This window comes from Gobio gobio (genome assembly GCF_949357685.1).
Source record: "Gobio gobio genome assembly, chromosome: 4".
NCBI lineage: Eukaryota > Metazoa > Chordata > Actinopteri > Cypriniformes > Gobionidae > Gobio > Gobio gobio.
In genome coordinates, this window is record NC_137100.1 from 20,789,519 (window position 1) to 20,801,603 (window position 12,085).

General features: G+C 39.4%; 1 protein-coding gene across 2 annotated transcripts in view; it reads left to right on the top strand.

The window, feature by feature from the left end:
* Positions 1-12,085, top strand: part of abr (ABR activator of RhoGEF and GTPase) — a 453,886-nt gene that overhangs the window by 140,157 nt on the left and 301,644 nt on the right. For both annotated transcript variants that reach the window (XM_079816090.1, XM_079816091.1), the window contains exon 2: positions 4,058-4,236. In XM_079816090.1, the coding sequence (XP_079672216.1) occupies positions 4,058-4,236 (179 nt within the window). The remainder of the gene's footprint in view (positions 1-4,057; positions 4,237-12,085) is intronic.

Consider the following 12,085-nt stretch of genomic DNA (forward strand, 5'->3'; position numbering starts at 1 on the left):
ACTATCACTACAGATATGTAACTTATGTCACTTCACATTGCAAACTTGCAATAAAAATAAATGATTTCCAGGTTTTTTGTTGTTATTTCACAACACTTTTAGCTTGAAAGCTCTTTAACAATGGAAGGCTGACAGGGTTTAAATGCAGTATTGTAAACAGTGTGATAATGGCATATTTTACATGTCATTTAAATGCATTTCCCTTTCAAGTTTGAATACATTAGTTCTGTTAATTACAACCCCAAATCAGAAAAAGTTGGGACAGTTTGGAAAATGCAAATAAAAAAAAAAGAAGTGATTTCTAAATTTACTTTGACTTGTATTTCATTGCAGACAATATGAACACAAAATATTTCATGTTTTGTCTGGTCGACTTCATGTCATTTGTAAATATGCATCCTTTCCTGTCATTCAGACCTGCAACACATTTCAAAAAAAGTTGGGACAGGAGCAATTTAGGGCTAGTAATGAGGTAAAATGGTTAAATAATGATATGATTTGAAACAGGTGATGTCAACAGGTGATTGTAATTATGATTTGGTACAAAAGCAGCATCCAAGAAAGGTCTAATCCTTTAGGAGCAAAGATGGGCCGAGGATCGCCAGTTTGCCAACAAATACGTGAGAAAATTATTGAAATGTTTAAAAACAATGTTCCTCAAAGAAAGATAGGAAGAGATTTGGATATTTCACATTCAACAGTGCATAACATAACTAAAAGATTCAAGGAATCTGGAGGAATTTCAGTGCGTAAAGGACAAGGGTGCAAGCCTAAGGTGAACAACCGTGATCCCCGATCCCTCAGGCGGCACTGCATCAAGAATCGTCATTCATCTATAAGCGATATCACCACATGTGGTAAGGTTTGCCAAAGTAGTCCTGAGCCCAAGTACCACAATATGTAGTTACATCCACAAATGCCAGTTAAAACTGTACTGTGCCAAAAGGAAGCCCTATGTTAACAGTGTCCAGAAGCGCCGTCGACTTCTCTGGGCTCGGAGGCATCTGGGATGGACCATCACACAGTGGAAACGTGTACTGTGGTCAGATGAATCAGTATTTGAGGTATTTTTTGGGAGGAATGGACGCCGTGTGCTCCGGACCAAAGAAGAAAAGGATCATCCAGACTGTTACCAGCAACAAGTCCAAAAGCCAGGGTCTGTCATGGTATGGGGTTGTGTCAGTGCCCTTGGCAAAGGTAACTTGCACTTCTGTGAAGGCACCATTAATGCTGAAAAGTACATAGAGATTTTGGAGCATAATATGCTGCCTTCAAGAAGACATCTTTTCCTGGGACGTCCATGCATATTTCAACAAGACAATGCAAAACCACATTCTGCACACATTACAAAGTCCTGGCTGCGGAGGAAGAGGGTACGGGTACTTGACTGGCCTGCCTGCAGTCCCGACCTGTCTCCAATAGAGAATGTGTGACAACGAAGACCCCATACTGTTGCCCACCTTAAGACTTGTTTGCAGGAAGAATGGGACAAAATTACACCTGAAACACTTCATCACTTGGTGTCTTCAGTCCCTAAACGTCTTTTAAGTGTTGTGAAAAGGAATGGCAACATTACAAAGTGGTAAATGCTTTACTGTCCCAACTTTTTTTGAAATGTGTTGCAGGTCTGAATGACAGGAAAGGATGCATATTTACACATGACATGAAGTTGACCAGACAAAACATAAAATATTTTGTGTTCATATTGTCTGCAATGAAATACAAGTCAAAGTAAATTTAGAAATCACTTCTTTTTTTATTTATTTGCGTTTTCCATACTGTCCCAACTTTTTCTGATTTGGGGTTGTATGTTGTGAAGTTACAATTTCAGTGTAAACCGACTAATCAAAAAAGATGTGCATTAGTTAGCCATTTAAAATAGTTTCTATTGTTTCTGCTTTGGATCTTTGATATTGGCTGAGCTTTTATAAATCACTTTCTCGCCCACTGCATGGTCAGCCACAGCAGTGTAATGGTGCATTACAGCATCTCAAATAGGGCTGCTCGATTATGGAAAAAATCATAATCACGATTATTTTGGTCAATATTGAAATCACGATTATGTAACACGATTATTTCACATGACTTTGGGAATGTGTTGTATTTATTAAAAATACACCTTTCAACAATTCAATTGAAATTGTAACATTTGTTGTACTTTTTGAACTATTAAAATAAATAATATAACATATATTCAAATCAAAGTATAAAAGTATTCATGTAAAAATGATAATCACAAATAAATAAGATCAACAATAGGCCTATGGTTCGGCTAGATATGCTTTTCAGGTACGTCTAACCTTAGTTTTCAGGTACAGAAATGTCTCAAATGTAAAATAACATTGCATATTTGAGTGCATAAATTAAAGATGAATCCTATTAAACTTACAAAAGCTATTCAATCCGGATCGGATATGCGTCGTCTTTATCGACTGTATAAAGTTCACTTAAGGCATATACAGACTATGTCTGCTAGGATACTCATCAAGATGGACATGTTGACATACGTTTTGTGTGAGTTTGTCCGTTCAAGAGCAAGACTTGAAAGAGAACTCAGTATTTGCGCGCTGAGAGACATGTGCGCGCTCTCGGATGAGCGCACAGAGATACATTTCCTCACAGCGCGCGCGGCTTCTCATTCGCGTCTTCTGGCACTAAACCGGGTGACGACGGTGAAAACGACTGGTCATATTCAAACATACGGCAGCACTCGCATGCATTGAACAAAGTTTACAAAGAGAGAATTATTTGAAAAATATGAGGGGAAAAAGGACGTTTACACGGCACCCCTGCTCTCGTCAGTTTTTGTTTCTTTATTAGATTGTCATAGGTCACTCTGTTTAATTTTCAAGTGGTTAAACAAATTCGTGGTGTTCCCTTGCGTTGCAGCCACTACCATGTAGCAAATCTTGCACGTAGCATGTTTCTGCTCGTCGTCTGATTCCTCGAAGCCAAACTGTTCCCAGACAACGGAGTTGGTTTTGCCTTTTTTGCTCACCAAACGCTGCTGTAACTGCCCTCCTTCTGCCATCTTTACTCGCGCAGAGTTTTTAAATTCCAGCGGATGATATGCACACGAGACTCACGATCTGAGAAAGTTTGTGGCTTCGGGAGGGGCGGATGAGCGCATGCGCGTTTCATTCAGAACGCAAGGCAAAATAATCGTTTTTTCTCGATTGTACTATTTTGGTGATCGTTGGGAGGCGAAATCGAAATCGAAATTCGATTAATTGCACAGCCCTAATCTCAAAAATGCCCACTCATTTCCCATTACCACTTCTCATCTTGTCCTACAGAGCCTGTCAATCATACCCATAGTTTCCGCCTACTTCTTTACTTGCAGATCAACTATAAACACCCTCCATGTTCTACACAGACAAGTAATTGCCTCATTTGTGAATTTATTTTCCCAATAATGTAAACGGTGGAACTTTAAACATCGGCAATGTATGTTTGAGCCACCCAACATGACGACATTAACCAGTGATGAGAGTTTAAGTCGGGACTACCTGTTTTCCGACCATGGAAACCCTGTTGACAATCATTATTGTTTTTGCAGTTCCGATTGGTGCCACTAGTGAAGCAGAAATCACGTTTGACCTTTAAAGTTGGGAATTTTCCAAATGCATGTTATAGATCTTTTTGTAAACAATTCATCTGTGCATGCATATGTTTGATAAAAAAAATAAAAATTACCTCGTAATGTTTAATCAAAATGTCATAATTGGACCTTCCGGTGAAACGACAGACTTCCTTCTGGTGATGGATGCAGGACATCTCCAATCGTTTAGCCCTCTTAAACCCTGCCTTTGCAAACTCACGTTCACATTCTACCTCCACTTTTGAGCGCAACATCCACATCAAAATTCAGTCAACAACTGATGCATAGAACCAAGTCCCCATTTTTTCATTTTCAATAATCTATTACTCTTGGATGTACATCACAATACAGAAGAAATTATCTGTCACTACTTCCGTTTCATTGTGTCTTTACCCATATTTACATAGTAGTAGTTCTTGTAGCTCTAATTTACACCTCTTCTGTTTTTCCCCACAGACTTTAACTACAACACTGATGGCTATGAGGGAGATACTGCAGAGGACAGGAAGTCTCAGGATGGCTCAGAGACCATGCCCTTCATAGACGAGTCGCCCACCATGTCCCCTCACCTCTGTGCACGGGGACAGGACGGAGAGGCCATCTCACCCATGCCACCTGATGGGCTTCTGCCTGGGGTATGACTGCATGTTTGACAGTGTGCATTTAGTATTAGAAAAAACAGTTGGTTAAAAAAGTATGCTGCTAACACGCTGCCAAAAACCTCTTTGGCCTCTTAAGCAGATTTTTTTGTAATAATGGGCTTGCTGGTGTTATTGTAAACATACTTAAAGGGCACCTATTATGCCCCTTTTTACAAGATGTAATATAAGTCTCAGGTGTCCCCAGAAGTGTGTCTGTGAAGTTTCTGATCGGAATTCCTGACAGAGCATTTAATATACCATTTTGAAAATGGCCATTTTTGGGTTTGATAAAAAAGAGCTGTTTTCTGTGTGTCTCCTTTAAATGCAAATGAGCTGCTGCACCCGGCCCCAGAGGGCGGAGCCTTCACAGCTTGTGAACACAAGTGAACACGCGAATGAAAACTGAAACATGATACATCTGTTTGTTTTGATGATCATCTCTATCGCAGACACGCTCATGTGACATTGCAGTTCTTCATCATCATGAAATATTATCATCTGCATGTGTTTTATCGCTCTCAACTTGAGCACACACACTCGACGCATGCGCACAGAGAGCTGGATGTCGGCGCGTCCGTGAGTAGGCTATTAAACTAGACTAGTTATCTTTCATGTGTTATTGCGATAAAACTGTCAAATGCACACAAGGTTCACATGAAAACAGTTCGTTATGTCTGTGCACTTATGCAGCAAGTACAGAAATCCTGTGTGGTGTGTATATTAGATCTGTGTAACGTTACTAAAGTGAAAGCAGTGTAATATACAGTACCTACTGCTACAGTATATCTGCTGTTAATATGAATCAAACAACAAAAGAAAAACAGGTAATGGTATGCATGTACTGTTCCCATAAGGAGGGAAACGAGGTACAACACATGACTATGGGATATCACGCTCTAGCGCCATCTGCTGAAGACACCTTTATTCACGCCTGAAAGGACAATGTCATTCTCTTTGTTCAGTCCAGCTCTTCACCGAGCCCCGACTGTGCGGGGCGCAGAGGTGTTGTAACTCGTTTCCCTCCTTCTGGGAACAGTAGTTATATGCATAACTAAACGTTCCCATTCAGTCGGTCAAATCGGTACAACACATGACTATGGGACATATATTCACGCCCGCCAAGTCGCTGAACTAAACGTAAGGGACCAGCACCGCCACATATCCCTTTTCCAAGGGAATGATGCATGGCCCCTATAAAAACCCCTGTGGTGAGTACAGCCTGAGTTACTGTTGCCGTAGTGGCAACTAGCGGGTGCAGTGATGCCCAGCTGGCATCCTACGAGAATCTTAAACCAAGCCCCTGACATCTCCATACCCTTGTAGAGTGCTCACACACCCCTCCAGGCAGAACCAACTCCTTCCATGCTATATAATGTGAAAGACGTCGCTCAGATAGCTGCTTCCCACTGGCTGAGTTGGAAAACATGACAAAAGGCTGGTCAGGTGAGTGCATAGCCTGCAACTGCCCAATGCACCTGCGTACAACTCGCAAATGGTGCAAAGCACAAAGCAAGTATCCTGTCTTTCTCTGAGTCAGAGATTTTACAGGGCAGACAGCTCGAACGAGAGCATACTCCCAACCTGACTTGAGGCATATACGCCGTGTTTTGATGCAACCCCACCAAGCGCAGCTTGGGTGCAAACTGCAAAGGGGATGCACCAATAGCGCATGAAGATAACCATCGTGCTTCGCTGGTGCCCGTATCCATTATAAGGCAGCATCCTTATATCCAAGGATTCTAAAAGCTCAAATGGAGGTTCACACCTAGCCTCCAGATCTACCATCAGGTCATGACGGCACCATTACAGTTTGTAACGAGCCTAAAAATGCAGGCCTTAAAGCTCCAGGTATACTTTGGATGTCTGCGTTCTGCGCACCATCCACGTGACGTAAATTCTTGTCAACAGGAGGGTCTTCGGTGCGCATACCACAGCGTATGAATGACTTGATCGCTTGCAAACAAAGTTCACTCAGAAGCATGCATTCCGAACGTATCTGCACTTAAGCCCAAAGTATCCCGTCAGCATGCAGCCCAATTTTTGAGAATGCATGGAAGGTGCGCATACAACAGCGCATGTGCAAGAAAAACAGAAGCGACAGAAGAGTCACAACAATTATACTGCACATGTATTGAACTCGGTCATCCGCTCTCATTTGACTGCACGTGAGATGCATCTGGATGCGGAAAATTAACTATACCCGGGCCTTCCTGGCCAAAAGAGTATACCAGGCATGGGCAACTCCAGTCCTCGAGGGCCACTGTCCTGCAGAGTTTAGCTCCAACCCTAATCAAACACACCTGAACCAGCTAATCAGTGTCTCCTGGATTACTAGAAGGCTACAGGCAGGTGAGTTTTATCAGGGTTGGAGCTAAACTCTGCAGGACAGTGGCCCTCGAGGACTGGAGTTGCCCACCCCTGGAGTATACCTTGAAAAGCTCACACTCTCAACAGATGGAGCGGAACGCAAGAGTTCCCAGACAGTCCCTGAACTGTCCGTGTGACGTAATTATCACCATCAGGAGAGTCCACGGATGGCCGCGCACACTGTCCGTGTGCAGCACAATTTTTGTGACCACGGACAGTGCACATACAACAGCACATGTGCGAGTGAAATGAATTATATAGCACATTTCCCACTGCATGAAAAAAGGTGTATCCGGACCAGGATACTCCTGTATACACTGCTGAAATTCGGAAGAATCCAGGAGTATACTGGCCGGATAGGTCAAATTCCATGGATCCGTATATGTCCGTATTCATCCGAAATGGTACCAAATCGGATGTATGTTGTGGCCGTATACTCCCATGCTACAGCCATTTGTTGCCATGGCAAATAATCCCATCAAGTTTTTCCCAGGAGACATTTTCACACCTCTAAACAGCTTTGCCTTCCATCCCCTATTGGTCCTTCATCTCAAACTGGATTGGTTGTTTTTTTTAAAACCACTCCCAAAACCCAGACTGCTATTGGAGGACAGGGCGCATTGAAAACCCAGTCAAGTGACTTTATTGGTTACTTCTAAGGCTAAGGGTGGGCTAGGTTTTGTAGCATAGGGACTTGATTGGTTATAGGCCAGCTATGCAGATTTTGCTAATTAATATATAATATATATATATATAAAAAATAATCCCCTCTCCCTCCCAAAAGAAAAATACACACAAAACAATTTGAGAAAGTCTGAAATATTTATTAAAAAGGTATATAAAAAAAAAAAACATTCTTAACAGCATTATAAACGAACATTAAAACAATGGTGAAACAAAAACAAGTGAACTAAATGTATTTAAAAGGGATGAAAATGTAAAGGAACAAATGTAAAAATATAAACAGTCCAAAGAACATAAATATACGTTAAATTGAATTGGTAAAGAAACAAAAAGGGAAAAAAAATTAACAAAATGCATTTAAAAGACAGATGTAAAGGAATAAAATACACAGTGAACATAAAAAGGAAAAGAATAAATATACAAATTAAACAATATAAAATGAGAACAATAAATTTATAAGACAAAAAAAAGTGTATATAAAATACACATAAATATTCCAAGTAAACAATATAACCAAATAAAAAGAACAAAGAGCATTATAAACATACATTCAAATGAATGGGGGAAAAGATAAGTGAACAAAATGTTTCTAAAGGAAGGCGACGTAAGAGGAACAACAATACAAGACGTGGAGATCAAAAGCAACATGGACATCTAAAAAGGAACAAACATACAAAGTATACATTATAAAACGAGACAAAGAAATCTATAAATTAAAAAGTGTATATAAAATATATGTAAATGTTCTATATATGGGAACCAATAAAAGTATAAGTATATAAACATAGGAATAAAGAAAATATAAAATGGAACAATTGAATATTAAAATTATAATTATAAAATAATTGTGACCAACTCTAACACAATGTTGTTTGAGCTAGCCAAACCATCCACACTGGCCTTCCATCAACAACAGCATCATCATCTTCATCAGGTCTATAGTTGCAGTCTTCCACAGGTTCTGTGTTGGTTTGTGTAACCCTGGACCTGGTCTCCAGCAACTGCAAAACATGACAGTAAATTAACCACTAAAACTCAGAGAGGAGTATAGTAACATTCTGGAGGGAAAAAGCTTAACCGGTTTCTTAACTTACCCGTCTCTTTCTCTGACGGTTCTGTGTGATGTTCTTCATAGTGTTTCTTTTCTGGGCCTTTTCAGACTGAGCCAAAGAATACTTCCTCAGCAAAGTCTCACAAAATAAAATACATCTTGCGACCTGCCAAATAATACATTAATAATATATAGTTAATGCCAATAAAAGCAAGTAAAACAATTCAATTAAAATGTATTTGTATAGCGCTTTTCACAATACATATTCGGGGTTTTTCCTGGGTCAAAAATGGTCTTCGGTGGTGGCTGACAGACATGGTCATCACACACACACACACACACACACACACACACACACACACACACACACACACACACACACACACACACACACACACACACACACACACACACACACACACACACACACACACACACACACACACACACACACACTAAAAAAAAAATACCCTACCCACTTGATCTGCAAGCACAAAACTGACAATAAATTTGAAATTAATTCAAAGAAAGTTTGTAACTTTTGCTTATCTTATTTTGATACCTTGATGTTTGTTTTTTTTCCTCATTTGTACACTATTTACTGATAATTGTTTGTTTTGGTAATCATATCAATATTAAAAAAATGAACAAATAGCCTAATTTTCTGCCATATACAATCAGCTAGCTAACAACAACTTTGTTCTGGGTTCACCTCACTCCAGTCTAAACTAAATGATTTTAGGCGATTTATTTTACTACACATTATGAACATAAATAAGCTGAAAGACTGTTGATAATTAAAACTAATTCTTACTATCCACTCTTGCTAAAGTGGGTAAGCACACTTGTGTTCTCATTTCAGGTGTTGTTCTGAGTAAATGATTAAACTAATTCGTGAGTTCAGTGTTGGACAGATCAGTTGTTCTAACCAGTTGTTAAAATGATTCAGTTCAAAGGAGTCATTAGGTGGCAAATCGGACATAAGCAGACGCGTTGTGTGTGAATCCCGTCTTTAGAACATCGCGAAAGATTTGTCAACACACAGAAAACACTACATAACCGGATAGGATTTGTTTCCTGTTTATTTAAAGTATGCTTTATGCAGCTGGTCAGAGAATCAGTCAATGTTTTTTGAGCGCATTTCACACCCAGCGGTAATTAAAGGAAGACGTCTGATAGCGCCACGTGCAACATGGATTCGGTCTTCCGACCTTTTGATTTTGATTAACGTAAAATGTGAAACATTAGAAAGCTAAGAATGCTTATTTTGAAGACAGAGAGCGTGCGAGCGGGAGGAGCTCACTGGTCGTTCTCTCTGTCACTCAGTTAACGCAAGCGCAGCAGTCATCTACTACATCATTCATAAATCACAATAACTGATCAAATAAGGCTTTGGCGGGACAAAAATTTGTTTTGGCGGCCGGCAAAAAATTTTCAATGTAGGAAAAACCCTGATATTGTTTCAAAGCAACTTCACAGAAAATGCATGCGTCTACATTACAGAAAAAAACAGAGAACATTAAAATAATTTTTAAGATTACCTTTTACACATTCAGGGTCAACATCTGTAAAAGTTCTTCAGGATCATGGATCCAAAACTTCTGGATCATGAGGGGGGAAGAAACATGCACACACACACAAATGAATATTAATTTGTTTGATAAAACATTAATATTAATTATCAACTTACGGACAAGGACTTGCAAAACATACTCACCAGGCCCATACAAAAACTTTACAGTAGATCCAAAATCCTGGTTTGTCTATAATTTTTCAGAGTCCAAGTATGGTGGATTCCTGTCCTCTCTGTTGAACAAGTGTACATGACAGTGTTTTCGGATTACTCATTCCAAAACTCTGTTACATTTTATGACAAGCTTGATCTTAAAACTAGCTGACAGTAGGGATGGGCATTATGACCATATAATTATACATACATGAGAAATTTTATTTTACAATAACGATATCACAATATATTTATTTTGATGGATATTTTATTAAAATGCTACAGAATAATACTGCTTTAAAAGTCTTCACTGTATGATATTCAATTAATTAATATCACTTGATTCTTAAAGAAGCAGAAGGTCTTCTCTATTCTTTTGTTTTATTAAAATGATGACAAAGCTGCAGCCCCTTTAAGAACGGATGCACAGAATGACACGCATCCGGGTTTCCCCACGTTAACTTGAACTGTTTGACTTTACTTAAGACATAACTGACTGTTTAAATCAAGTGAATACCTCACATGACAGGCTTACTGAGATAACTGTGTGCATTTTACAGAAAGATAATTGATTTCGGGATCGCATGCTGTCTGAGAGAGGCTTATTTAAACACATGCATGTCCCGTTCATTATTCTACATTCATGCATGTTTCCTTGTCAAAATGTCATAAAGTTTTAGTACAGTCAGTGCTGCGTTATATACGCTATATTCCCATTCCGCAATATAAAAAGGTAATGTTAACGTTTACAGCAAAATCACTAACAATAGTCAGTATCATCAGATCGCCATAACACCCAGCCCTATCTTAACAATATTACAACACAACAAAACACAGAAACAGAATATGTAAGTTAATCACGATTAGCATATGACTTTAATGCACTAACGTTATATCTTGATGAGCAGTAGAAACAATATAAAGGGATTTACGTTACCTTCTGCCGTCTGCTGTCCGCCATTGGAAACTTAGTCTGTTCGTATTCATGTTTTTTCGTTCTCAGTCGACATCCCACCATCAAAATTCGTCCAAAATAAGATTTTAACAGGTTTAAATGGTCCATGCAATGCCATTAATAGACCGACGTGAAGATTAGAAGCCGCGATCGCGTCGCGTCCCCGCGAGCCACGATCAACTCCAACGGCAACGGCAACGAGTGTATAATTCAAACTGAAGGCGCGCACTGTCATTGGCCAGATTTCTGGATGACGTTCAGATTGACCAATCACGCTCAAAAGAACACGGAAAGACAGCAAATAGGGTGGTTCTTCACAAAGGTTCTAGATTTTCTGCATAACTTCATCCATCTGTTCTGATCCCTTTTCCCTCCAACCTCTTTAACCTTACCTCTTGTTATGTATACATTGTGTATGTCAAGTTTGTCGTATGTTAGTTATAGTCTTGTTTCGTGATTTAAGTTATTAAAGTTTGTGCACAATATATGTTGGTCCTGACTCCGTACCTGCAAACATATTGTCCCTTTAATGATCGATCTTGCTAATGCGCTCTAAGCACTTAGGTAAATTCAAAGAAATAATTATTTTTCTGTGACCATGAAAAATATCCTTTTCTAAGAATTAAATTAATAATCAATATTGAACGTCCTTAGGACGAACTGATTGAATGATTGTAATGTAAATGTAGCTACATCAGTTAATCTAGTTAACTGATTCAAATATTCATAATTAATCATAAAGAATAATCATAATGAGTTATGAATAATTATTAATATTTCCCCTCAGAGCTAATTCGTTACAACATGTAGGCCCTTAGAGACCACAGTTCCGGCCGAGGGTGCAGAATCTGCCTCCTGTCTGGGACACCATGTGTGGGTACACAAGCATCATGGCATTGCTGTTAAGGACAATGTCTTTTTTTTTCTGGGCAGCAAGATGCCACCAAAATCAATGATGGACCCTTCTGCATACAGCTGAATCCTGGGCTATACATGTGTTGGGACATCCACCCCCTACGGGGCACTCCTGTCCATAATCAAGAAAACAGCGGGTGTTGCA